Source organism: Ovis canadensis, chromosome 6 (assembly GCF_042477335.2).
Source record: "Ovis canadensis isolate MfBH-ARS-UI-01 breed Bighorn chromosome 6, ARS-UI_OviCan_v2, whole genome shotgun sequence".
NCBI classification, from domain to species: domain Eukaryota; kingdom Metazoa; phylum Chordata; class Mammalia; order Artiodactyla; family Bovidae; genus Ovis; species Ovis canadensis.
This window is the reverse complement of record NC_091250.1, coordinates 96329544-96354632: the sequence shown is the minus strand read 5'-3', so window position 1 is coordinate 96354632 and position 25089 is coordinate 96329544. Positions and strand designations below refer to the sequence as shown.

Genomic DNA, 25089 nt, shown 5'->3' with positions numbered 1-25089 from the left:
CCAGTGGTCATGTATGGATGTCAGAGTTGACTGTGAAGAAAGCTGAGTGCCGAATAATTGATGCTTTTGAAGAAGACTCTTGAAGAGTCCCTTGGACTGCAAGGGATGCTTTTAAAGAAGACTCTTGAAGAGTCCCTTGGACTGCAAGACTCTTGAAGAGTTCCTTGGACTGCAAGGAGATCCAACCAGTCCATTCTGAAGGAGATCAGCCCTGGGTGTTCTGTGGAAGGAATGATGCTAAAGCTGAAACTCCAGTACTTTGGCCACCTCATGTGAAGACTTGACTCATTGCAAAAGACTGTGATGCTGGGAGGGATTGAGGGCAGGAGGAGAAGGGGACAACAGAGGATGAGATGGCTGGATGGTCTCACTGACTCGATGGATGTGAGTCTGAGTGAACTCCAGGAGTTGGTGATGGACAATGAGGCCTGGCATGCTGCAATTCATGGGGTCGCAAAGAGTTGGAGACGACTAAGTGACTGAACTGAACTGAACCGACTGATAATTATTAAATAACAATGAAATAATGAAGTGACTATTACTAAAACAAACCATCACCTTTAAAAAATATAATTCAAGTGTCAAAGTTTAATAATCAAAATCAAAATATGTTATGTTTAAGCATACAAATACCTATTATCTTCTCTAAAATTTTCAAATATTTTCCTACATTTAGAAAAGACAATGATACACTAACAGAATCATTTAGGTTTCTTTTGTAATTTAAAGCATAACACAAATGGAAAAAATATCAGCCTTCAGTCCTTGAAACTTTCTGGTTTAGTAGACTATAAACATAGAAGAAATAAGAAATAATTCTGAATGTTTTGTCACACTTGGTTGCAGGAGGGAATGAAATATAGTAAAATAATGTACTCTTTGTTATGCTTTTGATATATAACACAATATTAAGTATAATAATTTCAATAACAACTGCCTAGAATATTAATATTATTATGTACCATCCTTTTGGACACTTTGTTTTTTTAATTTTATCCTCCCAAAATAGCCATAAGAAGATTTTAATGTAGCAAAAACTAAAATAAACCATGTACACAATATTCTATATTTGTTTAGAGAAAGGAAATATATTTGACTTGCATGAATATGAAAATATCTTTGACATAGTCCTTGAAGGATTGTTGGGTTTTTCACAAGCCAATGAGAAATCAGAAGCAGAGGGGAATTTCAGTTTGCAAGCTGGCTAGGGACTGAATCAGAAAGTCAGAAAGTACTGTAATGGTTTAGGGTGTTTTGATAAAACTCTTATCCTAATGAATTTTCCTATTTAGATGAAGAAACATTTTCCCTTATTCTCTTTTCTAGCATTTTTGTTGTTATTGTTTAGTTGCTAGATCATGTCCAACTCTTTATGACTGCAGCACACCAGACTTCCCTGTCCTTCACTATCTGAGTTTGCTAAAGTTCTAGTCCATTGAGTTGGCAAGGCTAACTAATTATTTTATCTTCTGCCACACTTTTCTCCTTTTCTGCTGTTGCCATTTTCTACTCCAAAGGTTCTTCCTGACCCAGGGATAGAGCCTGTGTCTCTTGCATCTCCTGCATTGGCAGGTGGATTCTTTATCACTGTACCACCTAATATTGGAAAGATTTAATTTCTGTAGATTAGGACCAAGTAATAATAATATACTCAAAGAATGGATATATATATATCCATTATATATATATCCATTATATATATATATCCATTATATATATATCCATTATATATATATATCTCCATTATATATATATCCATTATATATATATATCCATTATATATATATATATATATATATATATATATATATATATAACAGATTTCTGTTGGTCCTATGGCATCTTTGGGTGAAAATTTTAAAAACATAACTATGAAGCTTTGAATATTTTTATTTTTTACATGATATTCTGAAGTAAATATTTCCCTCTTTTGTTTGTGCAAATAAATTTTATATTCCTGGATCCCTCTGATAACTCTTTTACTTTATTTCTTTTGAATTCATTCATAATTTGAATTGATAGTCCCATCAATTTGGAAATCAGAAACTGAATATCACAGGCAGAGAAAATTAGTAAAGATAACTTTTGAAATAAGAATTTGGATGACCTCATAGTTACATTATTGCTGTAATATATAAATACAAAACTTTTGCAAAAGCCTTAAAGAGGCAATGTTTCAAAATCATCAGAGAGGTAGTGACTAGAGAGCTAAACCAAAAATCTAGACATTTTGTACTTATTGTATATTTTAAACATATTAAACAAATGTTTTCTTATTAAAGGAATATGAAGCAAACAAATGAATACTTTTTCTTAATCATTCTCTCCATTTTTCAGGTGACACAAAAATCTACCATTCATGATGTCAAGCAGAAATTTCACAAAGCATGTAAGTTTTATATACAATTTTGAATTTATATTACAGTGTTTTTCTCAAATTGGTTCAGATTTACTATAAGAATAAGTTCAATATTATGATGGAAAGATTACATGGAAATCATATTTTTACATGGAACTCAGAAATAATACTATGCTAAATACCCCTTCATAGTGAACATTTTCATATCTACCTCTTTAATTCACACTTTAATTTTCAAAACTCAGTTTTATTTGAACTTTTCCATTCTAACAGGAAACATCCTATATGTGAAAGTCATTAATCAATATAAGGTATTTCTTTATATTTAAGCAAATATAGAGCATTTTTTAAATTTCATGTATTTATACTGATTAAATATCTATCACATAGGAATACTTAAAATTGCATTTGTTATTTAATTTTATTAATAGCTAGATTTTCCTCATTAATAGATATCCTATTATTTATAGAGAAATATATATATAATATGAAATTTGTTTAATTTTTATTTTTCAACTTTTTGAATAGTTTACCTATAATTGTTAACATAGTGATGTTGCCTATAATTACCAGTTAACAATTTTTAATAAACTTCATTTTTAGGGCATTTTTAGATTCACAATAAATTGTTCAGAAAATACACAGAGTTCCAGTATAACCCTATCCCACACATGGACAACATGCACCCTCAGTCCCAGTCATGTCTGACTTTTGGGGATCCCATGGGCTCCTCTCTTCGTGGGATTTTTCCTGGCAAGAATACTGGAGTGGATTTTCATTCCTCCTCCAGGGGATCATCCTGACTCAGCGATCAAACCCTCGTTTGTGCTGAGCAAACACAGAAGACCATGGGCAGCATTCTCCACCATAGCATTCAAAAGAGTATATTTGTTATACTCCCTGAGCCTACAATGACACATCATTATTGCCCTAAGTGTGTAGTTACAATCTTTACATTAGAATTCATTTTCGGTGTTGCACATTCTATAGATTTTGAAGAGGAGCATTTTCAATACTTCTAGATTTATTTCAGCAATGCTTCTTTTCAGAAAATACTTAAAGCTCATAATTTAATATATCAATTAAAAAAATACTTGAGCAAACTAGGATAATTATTTCATTATTTTCTTTCAGAAAAGATGCAGAATATTTGCTAAATACTTTTTGTGTATATGACATTATGATAAGCATAATGAATAAATGAAAACAAAATTTCTCATTAGCCCTCAAAAATTTTCTCATGAAGAAGATTCCATATATAATAAATATATATATAAATATATATCACATATTATATTATATTAATAGTATTACATTATATTTTATTTTATATAAATATATGCACTATAATATATATACTATATGTATATTATATATATAAAGATATATCTTGTTGATATTTCTCCTAGCAATCTTGATTCCAGCTTGTGATTCATTCACCCTGGCATTTGCATGATGTACTCTGCACATATGTTAAACAAACAGGGTGACAGTATACTTGTCACCTTTACATACTCCTTTCCCAGTTTGGAACTCCATTATTCCATGTTCAGTTTTAACTGTTGCTTCTTGACAGGCATACAGGTTTCTCAGAAAACAGGTAAGGTGGTCTGGTATTCCCATCTCTTTAAGAACTTTCCACAGTTTATTGCTATCCACATAGTCAAAGGCTTTAGTGTAGTCAGTGAAGAATTAAGTATTTTCCTGGAATCATTACAAAATTTCTCTATGATCCAACAAATGTTGGCAATTTGATCTCAGGTTCCTCTGCTTTTTCTAAATATGGATTATATATCTTGAAGCTCTCTGTTCATGTACTGTTGAAACCTCACATACAGGATTTTGAGCATAACCTCAGTAGCATGTGAAATAAACACAACTGTACTGTAGTTTGAACATTCTTTGACACTATGCTTCTTTGGGATTGGAATGAAAACTGACATTTACAGTCCGTGACCACAGCTGAGTTTTCTAAATTTGCTGACATATTGAGTGCAACACTTTAACAAGAACTCTTCTTTTAGTATTTTAAATAGCTCAGATGGAATTCCATCATCAAAACTGGATGTGTATGTAATCAATTCAGTTCAGTTCAGTTCAGTTCACTCAGTCGCGTCCAACTCTTTCCAATCCCATGAAATGCAGCACCCCAGGCCTCCGTGTCCATCAACAACTCCCGGAGTTTACTCAAACTCATGTCCATTGAGTCAGTGATTGCCATCCAGCTCATCCGGTGTTGTCCCCTTCTCCTCCTGCCTTCAATCTTTCCCAGCATCAGGGTCTTTCCAAATGAGTTGGTTCTTCTCATAAGGTGGCCAAAATATTGGAGTTTTAGCTTCAGCATCAGTCCTTCTAAAGAATATTCAGGACCAGTCTCCTTTAGGATGGACTGGTTTGATCTCCTTGCAAGGAGAGTCCAAAGGACTCTCAAGAGTCTTCTCCAACCCCACAGTTCAAAAGCATCAGTTCTTCAGTGCTCAACTTTCTTTATAGTTCAACTCTCACATCCACGCATGACTACTGGAAAAACCATAGCTTTGACTAGATGGACCTTTGCTGGTGAAGCAATGTCTGTCTGCTTTTTAACATGCTGTCTGCTGCTGCTAAGTCGCTCCAGTTGTGTCCGACTCTGCGTGACCCCTTAGATGGCAGCCCATCAGGCTCCCCCATCCTGGAGATTCTCCAGGCAAGAACACTGGAGTGGGTTGCCATTTCCTTCTCCAATGCATGAAAGTGAAAAGTGAAAGTGTGGTCGCTCAGTCGTGTCCGACTCTTTGTGACCCCATGGACTGCAGCCTACCAGGCTCCTCTGCCCATGGGATTTTCCAGGCAAGAGTACTGGAGTGGGTTGCCATTGCTAGGTTGGTCATAACTTTCCTCCCAAGAAGTAAGCATCTTTTAATTTCATGGCTGCAGTCACCATCTGCAGTGATTTTGGAGCCCCCAAAATAAAGTCTATCACTGTTTCCTCTGTTTCCCCTTCTATTTGCCATGAAGTGATGGGACTAGAGGCAAGATCTTAGTTTTCTGAATGTTGAGTTTTAAGCCAACTTTTTCATTCTCCTCTTTCATCTTCATCAAGAGGATCTTTAGTTCTTCTTTACTTTCCCGAATGTCTACCTCTAGGTGAGTGACCACACCATCATGGTTATCCAGATCAAGAGCTTTTTTTGTATAGTACTTCTGTGTATTCTTGCCACCTCTTCTTAATCTCTTTGGCTTATGCTAGTTCCTTACTGTTTCTGTCTTTATCATGCCCATCCGTGCATGCAGTGTTCACTGGGTATCTACAATTTTATTTAAAAGACCTCCAGTCTTTCCCATTTTATCATTTTCCTTAACTTCCTTACACTGCTCATTCAAGAAGGTCTTTTTACCTCTCCTTGCTAGTCTCTGGAACTTGGCATTCAGTTGTGTATATCTTTCCTTTTCTCCCTTGCCTTTTGCTTTTATTTCCTTAGTTTTTTGTAAAATTTCCTCAGACAACCACTTTGACTTATTGCATTTAATTTTCCTTGGGATGATTTTGGCTTCAGCCTTTTTTACAGTGTAATGGATATCCATCCATAGTTCTTTGGGCATTCTGTCTATCATATATAATCTCTTGGATCTATTTGTCACCTCCACTGTATAATCATAAGAAATTTGATTTAAGTCATACCTAAATGGCCTAGTAGTTTTCCCTACTTTTTTCAATTTAAGACTGAATGTTGCAATAAGAAGTTTATGATCTGAGCCACAGTTATCCCCAGGTCTTCTATAGAACATCCTCATCTTCAGCTGCAAATAATATAAACAATCTGATTTTGGTATCGACTATCTGGTGATGTCCATGTGTAGAGATGTCTACTTTGTTGCTGGAAAAGGGTGCTTTCTATGGCCAGTGTGTTCTCTTGAAAAAACTCTTAATCTGTGCTCTGTTTTGTTTTGTACTCCATGGGCAAACCTGCCTGTTACTCTAGAAATCTCTTGACTTCCTACCTTTGTATTCCAATCATCTATGATGAAAATGACTTTTTCTTTTTCTTTTGATGTTAGTCTAGGAGGTTTTGTAGGTCTTCATAGAACTGATCAACTTACGCTTCTTCAGCATCAGTGGTTGGGGCATAGACTTGGATTACTGTGATGTTTAATGTTTGCCTTGAAAACAAATGGAGATCATTTTTTTGTTTGTTTGTTCTTGAGATTGTACCCAAGTACTGCATTCTGGACTTTTTTATTGACTGTGAGGATTACTCCATTCCTTCTAAAGGATTCTTGTCCACAGTAGTAGATATAATGGTCATCTGAATTAGATTCTCCTATTCTTGCCCATTTGAGTTCACTGATTTCTAAGATGTCAAAGTTCACTTTGCCATCTCCTGTTTGATCACATCCAAATTTACCTTGTTTCATGGACCTAACATTCCAGATTCTTATGCAATATTATTATTTACAGCATTGAACTTTACTTTAACCACCAGACACATCCAAAACTGAGTATCATTTTTGCTTTGGCCTAACCTCTTCATTCTTTTTGGAACTATTAGTAATTACCCTCTGCTCTTCCTCAGTAGCATACTAGACATGTTCTGACCTGGTGGGTTCATCTTCTGGTTTCATATATTTTTGCCTTCCTATACTCTTTATAGGGTTCTCACAGCAAGAATCCTCAAGTAGTTTGCCATCCCTCCTCCAGTGAACCATGTTTTGTCAGAACTCTCCACTTTGACCACTCCATCTTGGTGGCCCTACATGGCATGTTTCATAGCTTCAGAGTTACACAAACCCCTTCGCTTAACAAGGCTATGATCTATGAAGGGGAAAACTGGTTTAGGCAGTTTAAAATTCTAGAGGAAGGTGAGTTCTGATATTTTCCATAAAGACATGTTGGATTTGGATATGTTAAAAAGAAACAGAAATGGATTATATAGTGGATAGAAAAAGAATAAAGCAAGAGAAGTGAAGAGATTTATAGTGGATTAATTCTTTTAGGTTGGTAATTAAAAATTCTCTGTATATTTATGCCAATATTTTTCTAAATTATTGAAACTCCAAATTTATATCTTACATAGTTTATGTGAAAGATGTTGCCCTGGTTATTTCCATGATTATCTCCCGTTTATTTTAGGTTCCAAATGCAGTTGTTTTGTTAAGCTAGCAATCGAATTGCCATCCTTGGAAAGACTTAGTAATTCTATCTAGTAAAGTGGTTTCAGAAAGTTTAGATTACAATAATAATTGTGAAAACATTTTAGAAACGCTTTTCTCACTGTAAAGGAAAAGATAAGACAAAATTATTTCATTTAATAATGACAGTATAAATGTATTATTTGTATTATTGTCTGAAAACAAAGAAATTAATCAGAAACTAATGTATATTTAGAAAGAATGTGCAGTCACCTTGATGTGTGATATTGTGACTATTTTTATGTTAGTCTGTATCTACCTATGGACTTATTTATATGTCAACAAAATTTTAGATCCAGTTCTACATTTATGTGTGTCTTCTTTTATGACTCAGTTGGTAAAGATTCTATCTGCAATTCAGGAGACCCTAGTTCAATCCCTGGATGGGGAAGATCCTGTGGAAAAGGAAATGGCAACTCAATCCAGTACTCTTGCCTGGAAAATCCAATGGCAGAGGAATCTAGTGGGCCATAGTCCATGAGGCTGCAAAAAGCTGGACATGCTTTAGCGACTAACCACCTCTACATTTATGTTGTCTTCCCTGGTGGCTCACTGGTAAAAAATCTGCCTGCCAATGCAGGATATTCAGGAGACATAGGTTCAATTTATGCTTGGAAAGATACCCAGAAGGAGGAAATTGCAACCTACTCTACTATTCTTGCCAGAATAATTCTTTGGACGGAGGAGCCTGGAGGACTACAACTCCTGATATGGCAAACAGTTGGACACAATTGAGCAACTGAGCACACACTACATTTATATTGTCTAGAACTTATTTCTAGTAATTAGGAAAGTGAGGTGTATTAGCTTGTGAGAACTCCTAGAAATATCCAGTTTTATGACAGGACAGTTGAATATATGACAATATGATTAGTTTTAATACCTATATTAAAGGTAGTAAGACATATATACTTAAGGATTTCTTGACAACTGTTATTTTTATAACTTTTCAAAGACCAGTTCTAAACTTTAACAACTTTAAGTAAATTGTAAATTTTTCTACTTTTTCAAAATTACCTTTCCTTTAAAAGTATATCTGTCACTTAAAGAAAGAGGATATCCATAAAATGTTGCATTTATTAGAATGCACTTCAAAAAAGTATTGGTCTTCAGATTTCAAAAAATACAGAAACACAAAACCATTTTTTCCATATTGCATAACAGAGAAATATCTAGATGTCAATTAAATTATGCTTAATTCACTAAAAAAATTTGCTAAATCCAACAATATATGACTGTATTCAATTCAGTTCAGTCATTCAGTCGTGTCTGACTCTGTAACCCCATGGACTGCAGCACACCAGGTTTTGCTGTCCATCACCAACTCCCAGAGCTTGCTCAAATTAATATCCATTGAGTTGGTGATGCCATCCAACCATCTTATCCTCTGTCATTCCTTTCTCCTCCTACCTTCAAACTTTCCCAGCATTAGGGTCTTTCCTAATGAGTCAGTTCTTCTCATCAGGTGGCCAAAGTATTGGAGATTCAGCTTTAGCATCAGTCCTTCCAATGAACACCCAGGATTGACCTCCTTTAAGATGGACTGGTTGGATCTCCTTGCAGTCCAAGGGACTCTCAAGAGTCTTCTCCAACACCACAATTCAAAATCATCAATTCTTAGGTGCTCAGCTTTCTTTAAGATTCAAATCTCACACCATACATGACTACTGGAGAGACTATAGCTTTGACTATACAGACCTTTGTTGGTTAAGTAATATCTCTGCTTTTTAATATGCTGTCTGGATTGGTCATAGCTTTTCTTCCAAGGAGCAAGTATCTTTTAATTTCATGGCTGCAGTCACCATCTTCAGTGATTTGGAGCCCAAGGAAATAGTCTGTCACAGTTTCCATTATTTCCCCATCTATTTACATGAAGTGATGGGACTGAATGCCGTGATCTTTGTTGTTTGAATGCTGAGTTTTAAGCCACGTTTTTCACTCTCCTCTTTCACTTTCATCAAAAGACTCTTTGATTCTTCTTTTCTTTCTTCCATAAGGATGGTGTTATCTGCATATTTGAGGTTATTGATATTTCTCCCCACAATCTTGACTTTAACTTGTGCTTCATCTGGTTTGGCATTTCGCATGATGTACTCTGCATATGTTAAAGTAGCAGGGTAAAAAATATGCAGCCTTAACATGCTCTTTTCTGAATTTGGAACCAGTCCATTGTTGCATGTCCAGTTCTAACTGTTGCTTCTCCACCTGCAAACAGTTTTCTCAGGAGGCAGGTTAGGTGGTCTGGTATTCCCATCTCTTGAAGAATTTTCCAGTTTATCATGATCCTCACAGTCAAAGGCTTTGGCATAGCAATGAAGCAGAAGTAGATGTTTTTCTGGAACTCTCTTGCTTTTTTGATGATCCACAGATATTGGCAATTTATCTCTGGTTCTTCTGCGTTTTCTTAATTCAGCTTGAACATCTGGAATTTCTTTGTGCACACAGTGTTGAAACTTCACTTGGAGAAATTTGAACATTACTTTGCTAGCACATGAGATGAGTGCAATTATGCAGTTGTTTGAAGATTCTTTGGCATTGCCTTTCTTTGGGATTGGAATGAAAACTGACCTTTTCCAGTCCTGTGGCCCCTGGCTGAGTTTTCCAAATCTGCTGGCATATTGAGTGTGGCACTTTCACAGCATCATTTTTTAGGATTTTAAGTAGCTCAGCTGGAATTCCATCACCTCCACTAGCTTTGTTTGCAGTGATTCTTTCTCAGGCCAACTTGACTTAGGAAGTGACTGTATACATAATCATAAAAAGAGTGATCTGTTGATCACCTTAATATTTCATCTTTTTAACATATTTTAAAATTTGCTAATATCATTTATTTAAATTCATAAATTATTTAAACAATAAAAATATATTACATGTGTAGTTATATATTTTGCATATACAATATAACTAAAGTGTTAGAACTATAAATTTTTTATAGTCACTTCTTACGTTTCTGACACCAAGTGATTTTTTTTTTAATATACTTCAAATGCTGTTTATTTCTAGGCCTTGGAATTATAATAAGAATGTGTGTTAATTTTGTAAAGAAAATTATATATAACTCTTATCACAAGAGTAGATTTCTTGAGAGGAAAATTTCCCTTTGTATGTCTTTTATCTCGATCATTTGTTCTCTTCAGTTCAGTTCAGTTGCCCATTCATGTCCGACTCGTTGCGACCCCATGAAGTGCAGCACGCCAGGTTTCCCTGTCCTTTACTAACTCCCTGAGCTTGCTAACCATCTTATCCTCTGTTGTCCCCTTCTTCTCCCGCCTTCAATGTTTCCCAGCATTAGGGTATTTTCCATTGAGTCAGTTCTCAACAGGTGACCAAAGTATTGGGGTTTCAGCTTTAGCATCAGTCCTTCCAATGAATATTCAGGACTGATTTCCCTTAGGATGGACTCTTTGGATCTCCTTGATGTTTAAGAGACTCTGAAGAGTCTTTTCCAACACCACAGTTCAAAAGCATCAATTCTTCAGCACCTAACTTTCTATATAGTCCAACTCTCACATCCACACATGACTACTGAAAATTGATCTTTGTTTTTTGTCTTCCTCCTATCTCTCTGACTTGTGTCAGTTTAATATTTTTCTTAGCTCTATTTTAGAACTCACTTTACTGTGATTTTTCTCATTCTGTAAAATGACTATTATGTCTTCATAAGGTCCATGTTTTTCAGTTCTGCTTTGGTATAAGTCATCTTTTAGATCATGCTGGTGATACTGTAATGAACAATCAGACTGGTGAAAAGATGAGAGGAAGAAAACTACAATTGTAATATTAGCTGTTAAGACTAAGGAGGGAGAAGGCAATGGCAACCCACTCCAGGACTCTATCCTGGAAAATCCCATGGGCGGAGGAGCCTGGTGAACTGCAGTCCATGAGGTCACTGAGTCAGACACGACTGAGCGATCACACTTTCACTTTTCACTTTCATGCATTGGACAAGGAAATGGCCACCCACTCCAGTGTTCTTGCCTGGAGAATCCCAGGGACAAGGGAGCTTGGTGGGCTGTCGTCTCTGGGGTCGCTCAGAGTCAGACATGACTGAAGTGACTTAGCAGCAACAGCAGCAAGACTAAGGAGAAAGACCAGTGGCTTTCCTGAAGAAGAGATACATATAAAACTATAAATTACATATATGCATGTGCAACAAATATATATTTTCGCCTATTTCACTTCTTTAATGTATGAAAAATGGTAAAAGTCCCTTCGCTGCATATTCTCTATTTATTCATTAACATTTGTAATCATTGTTTTTGCTTGTATCTTGAAGTCCCTCCTGGAGAACATCAGTGATTTTCACCCTCATGTCTCTATACACCGCACTCTACCATCATTATAATTAAAACTAGATTTAAAGTTGGATGGCGTGTAAATTCTGAGTATTTCAAGAATAGTAAATGAAATTTAATCTTTTTTTTAAGTAACAGATCATATAACATTTACCATATAAAGGGAATGGCAAACCACTTCAGTATTATTGCCTTGAGAATCCCATGAACAGTATGAAAAGGGAAAATGATAGGGTACCAAAAGAGGAACTCCACAGGTCATTAGGTGCCCAATATGCTACTGGAGATCAGTGGAGAAATAATTCCAGAAAGAATGAAGGGATGAAGCCAAAGCAAAAACAATACCTAGTTGTGGATGTGACTGGTGATAGAAGCAAGATCCAATGCTGTAAAGAGCAATATTGCATAGGAACCTGGAATGTCAGGTCCATGAATCAAGGCAAATTGGAAGTGGTCAAACAGGAGATGGCAAGGGTGAGCATCGACATTCTAGGAGTCAGCAAACTAAAATGGACTGGAATGGGTGAATTTAACTCAGATGACCATTATATCTACTACTGCGAGCAGGAATCCCTCAGAAGAATTGGAGTAGCCATCATGGTCAACAATAGAGTCCTAAATGCAGTACTTGGATGCAATCTCAAAAACGACAGAATGATCTCTGTTCGTCTCCAAGGCAAAACATTCAATATCATGGTAATCAAAGTCTATGCCCCAACCAGTAACGCTGAAGAAGCTGAAGTTGAATGGTTTTATGAAGACCTACAAGATCTTTTAGAACTAACACCCCCCCAAAAAATGTCCTTTTCATTCTAGGGGACTGGAATGCAAAAGTAGGAAGTCAAGAAACACCTGGAATAACAGGCAAATTTGGCCTTGGAATGCAGAATGAAGCAGGGCAAAGACTAATAGAGTTTTACCAAGAAAATGTACTGGTCATAGCAAACACCCTCTTCCAATAACACAAGAGAAGACTCTACACATGGACATCACCAGATGGTCAACACCGAATTCAGACTGATTATATTCTTTGCAGCCAAAGATGGAGAAGCTCTATACAGTCAGCAAAAACAAGACCGGGAGCTGACTGTGGCCCAGATAATGAACTCCTTATTGTCAAATTCAGACTTAAATTGAAGAAAGTAGGGAAAACCACTAGACCATTCAGGTATGACCTAAATAAAACCCCTTATGATTATATAGTGGAAGTGAGAAATAGATTTAAGGGCCTAGATCTGATAGATAGAGTGTCTGATGAACTATGGAATGAGGTTCATGACATTGTACAGGAGACAGGGATGAAGACCATCTCCTTAGAAAAGAAATGCAAAAAAGTAAAATGGCTGACTAGGGAGGTCTTACAAATAGCTGTGAAAAGAAGACGAGCAAAAAGCAAAGGAAAAAAGGAAAGATATAAGCATCTGAATGCAGAGTTCCAAAGAATAGCAAGAAGAAATAAGAAAGCCTTCTTCAGTGATCAATGCAAAGAAATAGAGGAAAACAACAGAATGGGAAAGACTAGAGATCTCTTCAAGAAAATTAGGTTTATCAAGGGAAAATTTCATGCAAAGATGGGCTCGATAAAGGACAGTAATGGTATGAACCTAACAGAAGCAGAAGATATTAAGAAGAGGTGGCAAGAATACAAAGAAGTACTGTACAAAAAAGATCTTCATGCCCCAGATAATCACGATGGTGTGATCACTCACCTAAAGCCAGACATCCTGGAATGTGAAGTCAAGTGGGTCTTAGAAAGCATCACTATGAACAATGCTAGTGGAGGTGATGGAATTCCAGTGGAGCTATTTCAGATCCGGAAAGATGATGCTGTGAAAGTGTTGCACTTAATATGCCAACAAATTTGGAAAACTCAGCAGTGGCCACAGGACTGGAAAATGTCACTTTTCATTCCAATCCCAAAGAAAGGCAATGCCAAAAAATGCTCAAACTTCCGCATAATTGCACTCATCTCACATGGTAGTTAAGTAATGCTCAAAATTCTCCAAGCCAGGCTTCAACAATATGTGAACCGTGAACTCCCTGATGTTCAAGTTGGTTTTAGAAAAGGGAGAGTAACCAGAGATCAAATTGCCAACATCTGCTGGATCATGGAAAAAGCAAGAGAGTTCCAGAAAAACCTCTATTTCTGCTTTGACTATGCCAAAGCCTTTGACTGTGTGGATCACAATAAAGTGTGGAAAATTCTAAAGAGATGGGAATACCAGACCACCTGACCTGCCTCTTGAGAAATCTGTATGCAGGTCAGGAAACAACAGTTAGAACTGGACATGAAACAACAGACTGGTTCCACATAGGAAAAGGAGTGCATCAAGGCTGTATATTGTCACCCTGCTCATTTAACTTATATGCAGAGTACATCATGAGAAACGCTGGATTGGAAGAAACACAAGCTGGAATCAAGATTGCCGGGAGAAATATCAATAACCTCAGATATGCAGATGACACCACCCTTATGGCAGAAAGTGAAGAGGAACTAAAAAGCCTCTTGATGAAAGTGAAAGAGGAGAGTGAAAAAGTTGGCTTAAAGCTCAAAATTCAGAAAACAAAGATCATGGCATCCGGTCCCATCACTTCATGGGAAATAGATGGGGAAACAGTGGAAACAGTGTCAGACTTTATTTTTTTGGGCTCCAAAATCACTACAGATGGTGACTGCAGCCATGAAATTAAAAGATGCTTACTCTTTGGAAGAAAAGTTATGACCAACCTAGATAGCATATCCAAAAGCAGAGACATTACTTTGCCGACTAAGGTCCATCTAGTCAAGGCTATGGTTTTTCCAGTAGTCATGTATGGATGTGAGAGTTGGACTGTGAAGAAGGCTGAGCACCGAAGAATTGATGCTTTTGAACTGTGGTTTTGTAGAAGGCTCTTGAGAGTCCCTTGGACTGCAAGGAGATCCAACCAGTCCATTCTGAAGGAGATCAGCCCTGGGATTTCTTTGGAAGGAATGATGCTAAAGCTGAAGCTTCAGTACTTTGGCCACCTCATGCAAACTGTTGGCTCATTGGAAAAGACTTTGATGTTGGGAGGGTTTTGGGGCAGGAGGAGAAGGGGACGACAGAGGATGAGATGGCTGGATGGTATCATTGACTCGATGGACGTAAGTTTGAGTGAACTCTGGGAGTTAGTGATGGACAGGGAGGCCTGGCATGCTGCGATTCATAGGGTCGCAAAGAGTCAGACACGATTGAGTGACTAAACTGAACTGAACTGAAATACTTGTTTACACAGCTTTTACATATTTTTATAATCATGTCTGTTTTCCCACAGAGGATTTGCTTTGTGATTGCTGATTTTACAGCATTATAGCACTTTGTCTTTTTTATTTGAGAGCTCTCTAATAGCAAATGCCTTAGCAGATGTCTTGTCTTTTCAAGGTCAGCAAATTATACACATTGTTTCATGCTGATCTGAGTGTTATAACTTCTTGTTGTTGTTATAGGGTATGAGATTGGAAATAGTTCTCTTATTTTTCAGATATTAAACACTATCACACATATTTTTACTTTTTTTTTACTGGTTTTTTGATTCCATTTTATCTTTATCACTTAATTATGTAGGTGGCATTTATAAGACTGCAAAGAAATGGTATACAGGAAATAAAATGGTTCATTTAGTTTGAGTGAATTACAATGAAGGAATCATTTCTCACAAATAACTGATTCAACAATATTAAATCACCTGAAAGTATTTCAGTACATCAAGAAAGACTTTTTTGTTGTTTTTTTTTAGTGATACTTGATGTTTATTTCTCATTAAAAAAAAGTAATAGAACTCATGTGCATGCCCTTCTGTTCAGGTTGTTAGTCTTTTACTGTTTGGAAAGAACACAATAATACTACTAACGCAGTGTAACTAAAGTGATAATTCAATGTGCACAGGACATTCTGTGATACAACCACATTTCCTATATAGCTTTCCATGGCCTGGTTAATATTTGCTGTCCCTTAATTTTGCTTTATACACATGAGAACTTCCCACTAGAACAGAGCTTTTATAAGACAAGAAAGGAGAAAGTTGTATACATCTTTGGATGCCAGAACAAGGAAAATAGGTGGCTTCTATTAAGAAAAAGTTTGGCTTTGCAGATATATAAAACTTTACTAATAATACTATTAAAATTTTAATAAATCTTTCATCAAAATCTGAGATTAATGATTATTTTTTACATCCTTCCTAAATTTTACAAAGCATCCAGGACATTTTATTCAAAGAATACTTTCCACTTTACATACTTTTGCTGTTCAGTATTTTGGTTTTGTATATAAAGATAAATTATTATTTATCGTTATTTTATATATTCATATTATATATATATTCTGCTATTTTTTATAGAGACCTACTATGTCTCAGTTTTTTTGCTTAGTATTGTTCAGCTTATCTCATTTCAGTTCTGGAATCAATTTCTTTTTCCCAAAGTTGATCCTTTGGATGTCATCTATTAACAGACAAAAAAAGGGTCTCGAGTATAAGATCAGTCTAATTAAAATAAATAAATTTATATTTTAAAAATTAAAAAAAAGATCAGTCTAACTAATAATGTTATTGATTTACATTTTCTTTAAAAACACGTCATTCAGAAGCCATTTGGACAAAATCTCTTATTGCCATCATTTAGAACCCTGCTCTCGGTCTAATTGCCCTCCATGAAACATGACAATATCAAACAATGTAGAGGTAATTAAAGACTCTGGATAAAGTTGTATCTTTCCAGAGAAGAATTACTTTTGCTTCCTCAATCTTTAGGGCTGGACTTTAGAAATTACAGATCACTTGAATCCAAACAAGTGGTAAGATGATTCAAAATTCAGCTTAATTCCTTCTGAGAACTGCTCTCTTTTTGACTTCTTTATTTTGTGATATCAGTGAATTTTTTGTTTAAAAGCCAAAAGGATTATCCTTCTTAACTGGAAATAAAGTCTGCTTTTTTGTTTGCTTAGGCTTGTGGGTCTATGGAAAGCCTTGCTCAACTGTATCTTCTGATATAAGCAGATGTCTCTAGGGGAATGTGGCTTCACTTTCTGGGCTCGGCTTTCTGGGGTTCCCCTCCTTCCAACTATTAGCTTCCTAATACTTCACTTTCTTATTAACTCTATGGAGATTTTGATAAAATATTTTGTCATACTTTCCTAGTTGTCCTCAAAAGGAAGTTTTGGGTAGAACATGCAGTTTACTGTTAAAGTTGATGGAATTCTTTGTTTATGCTTAAGGATACCTAATACGTAGAATATCATTCAATTTTCTTTTTCTTTTTTTTTTGAGGGCTTCCCAGGGGGGACTAGTGGTAAAGAACCTGCCTGCCAATGCATGAGACATAAGAGATGAGACATAAGAGATCCTTGGGTTAGGAAGATCCTCTGGAAGAGAGCATGGAAACCCACTCTAGTATTCTTGCTTGGAGAATCCCATGGACAGAGGAGCCTGATGGGCTACAGTTCATAGGGTTGCAAAGAGTCAGACATGACTGAAGCGACTTAGCATGCCCACATGATTTGTTTTTTATATTCTCTTATTCCTTTTAATTTTCTACTTTCTGAGAAATTTATTCTGGTTCATTCTCTAATTGACAAATTCTTCTGCTTAGTCTAATTGGCTATACCATCATTCCATTACATTTTTATTGCCATAAAATTGTTTGATTTCTATACATTTTATTTGGTACTTTATCAAATGAAACAGTGTTTATAGTACCATCCACATTTTCTCATGTTTTTGATTTTTTTATTTTACATCTTTACTCATTTTTAAATAAATTTAGGTGATAAAGTTAATGAGACACTTTATACATCTAATTCTCTTTGAAATTAATCTTGGGCTTTGATAATTTATTACATTGTATGCTGCATTTCCAATGTTTATTAAAAAAAAAACACTGATGATTGAGCATATTATTGACTATTTATATCATAAACATACCTTGGAGGCTTTATTTATTATCAGTGTGAATGCAGTGAATCATGATAATGGAAATGTAATTTTCAAACAAATACAATCATTGGCCTTGGAGAGTCACAAACTAATTATGAATAGAGTCCATCATCTGTCTTATCTATTTTATTTTATTTTTTTTGTCTTATCTATTTTAATTTGTTATTTTTATAGAAGTAACATAATTTCTACAAAGCTACATTTACTTCAACAGCCAAGATATGCAAGCAACATAAATATCTACCAACAAATGAATGGATAAAGATGTGATATAGAGATGTAAAATGGAAACAGTCATAAGAAAGAATGAAATGTTGTCACATGTAGCAACATGGATGTACTTGGAGGTTATTATGAGAAGTGCAATAAGCCAGAAAGATGCTCTATAATATTACTTATATGTGGATCTAAAAAAACACAATGAAACATAGGGAATATGGCCAATATTTTATAATAACTAATAATGGAGCTCAACCCTTAAACTGTGAATAACTATATTGTATATATTTAACATATATTGTTCATCAACTATATGTCAACAAATAATAAATAAATAAAATAAAAGTCCCAGGTAAACCTTGAAACAATCAGGAAATTGAAGAATAACAGTGGCTAAATATATTAATTTTCCTTTTCCTGCACTTACTGTTTTTATTTTACTCCTCTTTATCATGATATTTACTGACTGAAAACACTCAGAAAAAAAATGATACATTAGAAAATTAGTAAATTGAGAATTGAGATCCTTAGATGCTAGACAAGATTAGCCATTACATCAAATCAAATTGATTAAATTGATTAAATTTAGTCCTATAATTTAACCATTCTTGGCCTTATTTTTTTTTATTGTTCATATATTGGGTTGGCCAAAAAGTTTCCAGTAAGATGTTATGGAACAGCCTGTAAGAACTTATGGACACATATGTGATTAATAATAGATATATTTTAAACACATTTACAGTATAGCATGAATAATGTAAAAGTATTGAAAAATTATTTATTATATATCTATGATGAAAAATTATTTATCAGTTTATTATGCATAAGTATTATGCTTGCTATGTGTAGCAGTTTATGCTTATTAGGCCAATCAGTTTTCTTAATTTAATTTATCTTTAACAAGGATTAAAAATATATGCTATTAGGATAACTGACAAAAGCTAATGCAAAGTTTCAGGTATTCATTTTTTAATAATAATTCATGGGGTCGCAAAGAGTCGGACACGACTGAGCAACTGAACTGAACTGAACTGAATTAATATTTTTTTGAGAAGTGATATATTGGTTAAAAGTTTTTCAGTCTGCCTTCCCACCAAATACAGCTATTTATGCTACATTATCTTGTAAATATTCACATTAACATATGTCTATGAGAGGAAACCAGGACTTCCTGGGTGGTTCAGTGGTAAAGGATCTGCCTACCAATGCAGGAGATGAAAGAGACATGGGTTCCATCCATGAGTGAGGAAGATCCCCTGGAGAAGGAAATGGCAACTCAGCCCAGTATTCTTGCCTGGGAAATCCCATGGATAGAGTCTGGCTGGCTATAGTCCATGGGGCTGTAAAGAGTCAGACATGACTGAGCACTCACTCACCCATGCATGAGAAGAAAACAGTGGTTGAACTACTTTCAATGAAATTTGACCTTGTGCAAATATTCCTTCTTCCAAATAACCCTAAAGGTGTTTTTAATACTTTGTATTCTATTTAATAGTTTTTCAGGATTTAAAAATTACTTTCATTTTCCCCTAAATCTTTTTCTTTAGATAAAATGTATACAATGTTTCAGAATCATCACATGAAAAGCAAAATTTCAAGATCAGTCACCATGCTTGATGTTTTTTATGAACTGCCTCTTGCCTGTTTTCTTCAAAGTGTTGCATGTAGATATATGTTCAAAGCTCAGATATGGTTTCATAAAATTTAAGCATAGCAGACTATTACCATCTCTTTTCTGGAAAGTTAAGTTCTTTATTTTACTTTGTGCTTGTAGTTTCTTTATTTCACAATACACTTATTTTATTTGCTTGCCTTACAAGATTATCCTGAAATGGAATGTCATTTGAAATGCACCTAATAACTATTGGATTGACACTTGTTTTTCAATTACAATTGCAGTTTTTTTAGTTCATTTCAGGAAGTCATTTTAGATTAAAGCCACTTTGTTTCATGAGTTAAAGTTTTTTTAAACATTTCTTTCTTATAGGATCTTAATGGCCTTCTAATTTTGTTTATTTTAACGTTTGTATTATTAATATCATTTTCCATGGTAAGAAAAAAGTCCATTGAATGTGAAATATAGTATTCTATGCTCAACAATTTATCACCAAAATCTCAAACATCTTAATCAACTATTGTTGATATCCTTCCTTTATTAATTTTCACACAAGGAATATCACTAAGAGATTTTACATTATAATAACTTTCGTGCATATTCACACTTTACCAGACTTTATCATTACAAATAGAATTTTGAAACAAAAAATGTTTCTTTTGTATTAAGGTCCTGTTATTCACCCATTGATGTAACTATCCTTATCAATTTTTTAACTTTAAATGAATTTATATTGTTTTATATATATATAATTCTTTTATATATACATATATTTGAAAAATGAATATTTATAATATCAACACATCTATATTACATAGGAACACATTAATCATATAGTTTGCTTTCTACAAATGGGTTATTGAAAATAATAATTAGCACATTTTAAATCTATGATGTTACATTTTTTGAGTCTTTACTAACTAAAGGTTGTTGACGTAGCATATTTATTTTTCTGAGCATTTCAAATATATTTCCTAATAGTCTGTATATATTAATTATCTAGAAAATAGATTCTTTGCTTCTTCCTCTCAGCACTTATCATCTCCCAGATTGACTGAAACACCTGCATCTAGTGGCATATCACAGTGAACAATCCATACAAATTCACTTTTTTTCTCTGACATGAAGTTCTGGAATTTTAGGAACTGAACCGAGCCGCATAGGAACTTGTACAACATTTTCTTACTTCCACCAAACTTTTCAACAGAGCCAGCCCTGCATTGTTGTTCTTCAGTCATTCAGTCGTGTCTGACTTTTTGTCAGACTGCAGCATGACAGGCTTTCCTGTCCTTCACAATCTCCCAGAGCTTGCTCAAACTCATGTAAACTGAGTCAGTGATACCATCTAACCATCTCTTCCTCTGTCAGCCTCTTCTCCTGCTTTCAATCTTTCCTAGCATCAGGATCTTTTCTAATGGGTCAGCTCTTTGCATCAGGTGGCCAAAGTACTGGAGCTTCAACATCAGTCCTTCCAATGGATATTCAGGATTGATTTCTTTTAGGATTGACTGGTTTGATGGTCCAAGGGACTCTTAAGAGTCTTCTCCAACACCATAGTTCAAAAGCATAAGTACTTTGGAGCTCAATCTTCCTTATCATCCAACTCTTACATCCATACATGACTACTGGAAAAACCATAGCCTTGACTAGATGGACCTCTGTTGGCAAAGTGATGTTTCTGTTTTTCAGTATGCTGTCTAGGTTGGTCATAGCTTTTCTTCCAAGGAGCAAGCATCTTTTAATTTCATGGCTGAAGTCACCATCTGCAGTGATTTTGGAGCCCAAGAGAATAATGTCTGTCATAGTTGCCATTGTTTCCCATCGATTTGCCATGAAGTGATGGGACCACTTGCCATGATCTTCACTATTTTTTTTTTTTGAATGTTGAGTTTTTAAGCCAGTTTTTTCACTCTCCTCTTTCATCTTCATCAAGAAGCTCTTTAGTTCCTCTTTGCTTTCTGACATAAGGGTGGTGTCATATGCATATCTGAGGTTATTAATGTCATTGATGCCAGCCCTGCATAGCATACTTTTAAGAACAGAACTCTATTTCTGCTCTTCATCCTATCTCATCACAGCAGTCTCAAAGCACTCAAGATGTAGACAACCAAAATTGATCACTCCTTTCTTTCCCCAAATATTCTGCATGGTCCACCAGGAATATTCCACCGCATTAGTGAAGTGGTTTATTTAATTAATCCTTAACTCTTCTTGAAATTTATCCCTCCTAATGTGAGTGCTCAGTCATTCAATCATGTCTAACTCTTTGCAGTCCCATGATCAGTATCCTGCCAAGCTCCTTTTTCATGGAATTTTCCAGGCTAGAATATTGGAGCAGGTTGCCTTTCCCCACTCCTGGAGATCTTCCTGACCCAGGGATCAAACTCATGTCTCTTCCATCTCCTACATTGGCAGGCAGAATCTTTACCACTAGTGTCACCTGGGAAGCCATCTTCTTCCTAGTAGGATTAGTGATCAAATAATAAGGGTACAGGTTAGGTGGCAGGTATACCAAGTCTTAAGTACGGGACTCAAGTTTTAGGTCATGAAGGATACTATTATTTTTGAAAAATTCCTTCAGTATTTTTTCTCCTAAATTTTTCCTCTTTCAGTATTACTATGAATATAGGTTTCAGTTAGTATCCAACTCCATCTATAATTAAGATTGATGAAAAATAATTTTGATACTTTATAAATTATGGCATTAAATAATTTAACCTATGCAAGCTTTAGTCTGTACAATCTAACTATTAATATTAACTGACTCTAAGTTTTCAGTCCCTGAGATTGCAAAGAGCTGGACATGACTGAGTGCCTAATACTTCCTGCTTCTCATAAAAACAAAGACAGAACACATGCCATCAGTGAGTCAATAATTAAAGATTTCTGATTTTCATTATTAAAAATAAAGTCTATTGCTGACTTTTATTATTTCTAAAATTGAATATCTGGAGACATGAATTTAAGTATTTAAGTTAAAATCTATACTGCTGATCAACATTCTACAGAAGAATTCTAATCATATTAGATTGATGTGAATGTAATTGTGGTTTTGGACTGTGATTTTTAAATCATTATAACTAGGCTCAAACACACCTATATTAATCAAAATATCAACAGGAACCATTAAAATCAACACATTTTTGCCAACAGGAAGTAAGTTTATTTATTCCTGTAGCATAAAATTTCTGCCTCCTGCTGGTGGTGGAAATGTTTTCTCTGCAAAAAATTGTCGAGATATTTGAAGAAGTGGTTGGTGAGAGGTCAGGTGAATTTGGCAGATGAGGCAAAACTTTGTAGCCCAATTTGTTCAACTTTTGAAGCATTGGTTGTGTGACCTGAGGTTGGGCATTATAATAGGGAAGAATTGGGTCCTTTCTGTTGACCAGTGCAGGCTGCATGGATTGCAGTTTTCTGTGCATCTCATCGATTTGCTGCGCCTACTTCTCAGATATAATGATTTTGCCAGGACTCAGAAAGCTATAGTGGATCAGACCAGCAGCAGACCACCAAAGAGTGATTATGACCTTTTTTTTTTTTTTTTTGGTGCAAGTTTGGCTTTGGAAGTATTTTGGAGCCTCTTCCTGGTCTAACCAGTGAGCTGGTCATTGCCAGTTGTATCCACTTTTTGTTGCATGTCACAAACCAATCAAAAAATTTTTCATTGTTGTTGCTTAAAGAGAAGATGACACTTCAAAATGAAGATTGCTTTGATTTTCAGTCAGTGTACATTAGGAATTATACAAGTCGAGTTCAACATCTTAAATAAATTAAGATACTAGTAGATGCATTAGAGCTACTACATAGTCTTAATTCAGCTGTGAGCCAGCTGTCCGAGTTCAATGTACTCAGTATTATAATTTTCAGGACTATTCACACATGCTAAAATTCATTATGCAATGTATGTCTTTATCCTTTATACACTGTCTATTTTTCTTGATGTTTTTCCAGCCTATTCCATCTAAGCTCAACAAGCATAGAGAATATCAGAAAATGTTATGTTTTGCTCTTTGAATATGAAACGAATCACCAGTTCAGGCTCAATGTATGACACTTGTTGCTTGGGGCTGGTGCACTTAGATGACCCAGAGGGATGGTTCAGGAAGGGAGGAAGGAGGGGGGTTCAGGATGGGGAACACATGTATACCTGTGGCAGATTCATGTTGATGTATGGCAAAACCAATACAATATTGTAAAGTAATTAACCTCCAAATAAAATAAATACATTTATATTAAAAAAAAAAGAAAACATGATTGAAACTAATCTAAAGGTTTACGTAGCAGTTAGTAGCTCTTTCTCTGGGACACAGTGTTCAAAGATCATAAACTTTAAATTCCATGTTTATTTTATAAGTAGATTTATAGTCATAGCTTAAAGTTCAACATTGAGAAAACCACGATCATGGCATCCAGTTCCATCACTTCTTGGGAAATAGATGGGGAAACAGTGGAAACAGTGGCTGACTTTATTTTTTGGGGCTCCAAAATCAATGCAGATGGTGACTGTAGCCATGAAATAAAAAGACACTTACTCCTTTGAAGGAAAGTTATGACAAACCTAGATAGCGTATTAAAAAGCAGAGACATTACTTTGTCCACAAAGGTCTGCCTAGTCAAAGCTATGGTTTTTCCAGTGGTCATGTATGGATGTGAGATTTGGAATATAAAGAAAGCTGGGTGCAGAATAATTGATGCTTTTGAACTGTGGTGTTGGAGAAGACTCTTGAGAGTCCATTGGACTGAAAGGAATTCCAACCAGTCCATTCTAAAGGAGATCATTCCTGGGTGTTCATTAGAAGGACTGATGCTGAAGCTGAAACTCCAATACTTTGGCCACCTCATGTGAAGAGCTGACTCATTTGAAAAGACCTTGGTGCTGGGAAAGATTGAGGGCAAGAGAGAAGGGGATGACAGAGGATGAGATGATTGGATGACATCACCTACTCGATGGACATGGATTTGCGTGGACTCAGGGAGTTGGTGAGGGACAGGGAGGCCTGGCATGCTGTGGTTCATAGGGTTGCAGAGTCAGACACAACTGAGCAACTGAACTGAACTGAGATTTATATCTCATTGAGAGGGTTGAAAGGAAGCGGTTTTCCTTGAAGGCATTAACAGCTTCTAAATTATCTGATTGATCATTGTGGATACAGCCAGAATTGACTCATCTAGGTCACAGATTGATTTATTTGCCTAGAATGATTGAACTATTTTTGCATTGATATTTCCCATTTTTAAAAAGATGTTATAAATGTGGAAAAAGTGATGTGAAATTCAGTCAGTCATATCTGACTCTTTGCAACCCCTTGGACTGTAGCCTGCCAGGCTCCTCTAGGCATTGAATTTTCCAGGCAAGAATGTTAGAATGGGTAGCCATTTCCTTCTCCAGGGGATCTTCCCAACCCATGGATCAAACCTGGGTCTCCTGCATTGCAGGCAGATTCTTTACCATCTGAGTCACCAAAGCCCAGAAACCTCAA

The 25089-nt window shown here is 35.5% G+C and overlaps 1 protein-coding gene across 3 annotated transcripts in view; it reads left to right on the top strand.

Annotated features, from left to right (window-relative positions):
• The window catches only part of TECRL (trans-2,3-enoyl-CoA reductase like), a 141696-nt gene that overhangs the window by 39922 nt on the left and 76685 nt on the right, over positions 1–25089 (top strand). For all 3 annotated transcript variants that reach the window (XM_069593118.1, XM_069593119.1, XM_069593120.1), the window contains exon 2: positions 2338–2389. In XM_069593118.1, coding sequence (XP_069449219.1) covers positions 2338–2389 — 52 coding nt within the window. The remainder of the gene's footprint in view (positions 1–2337; positions 2390–25089) is intronic.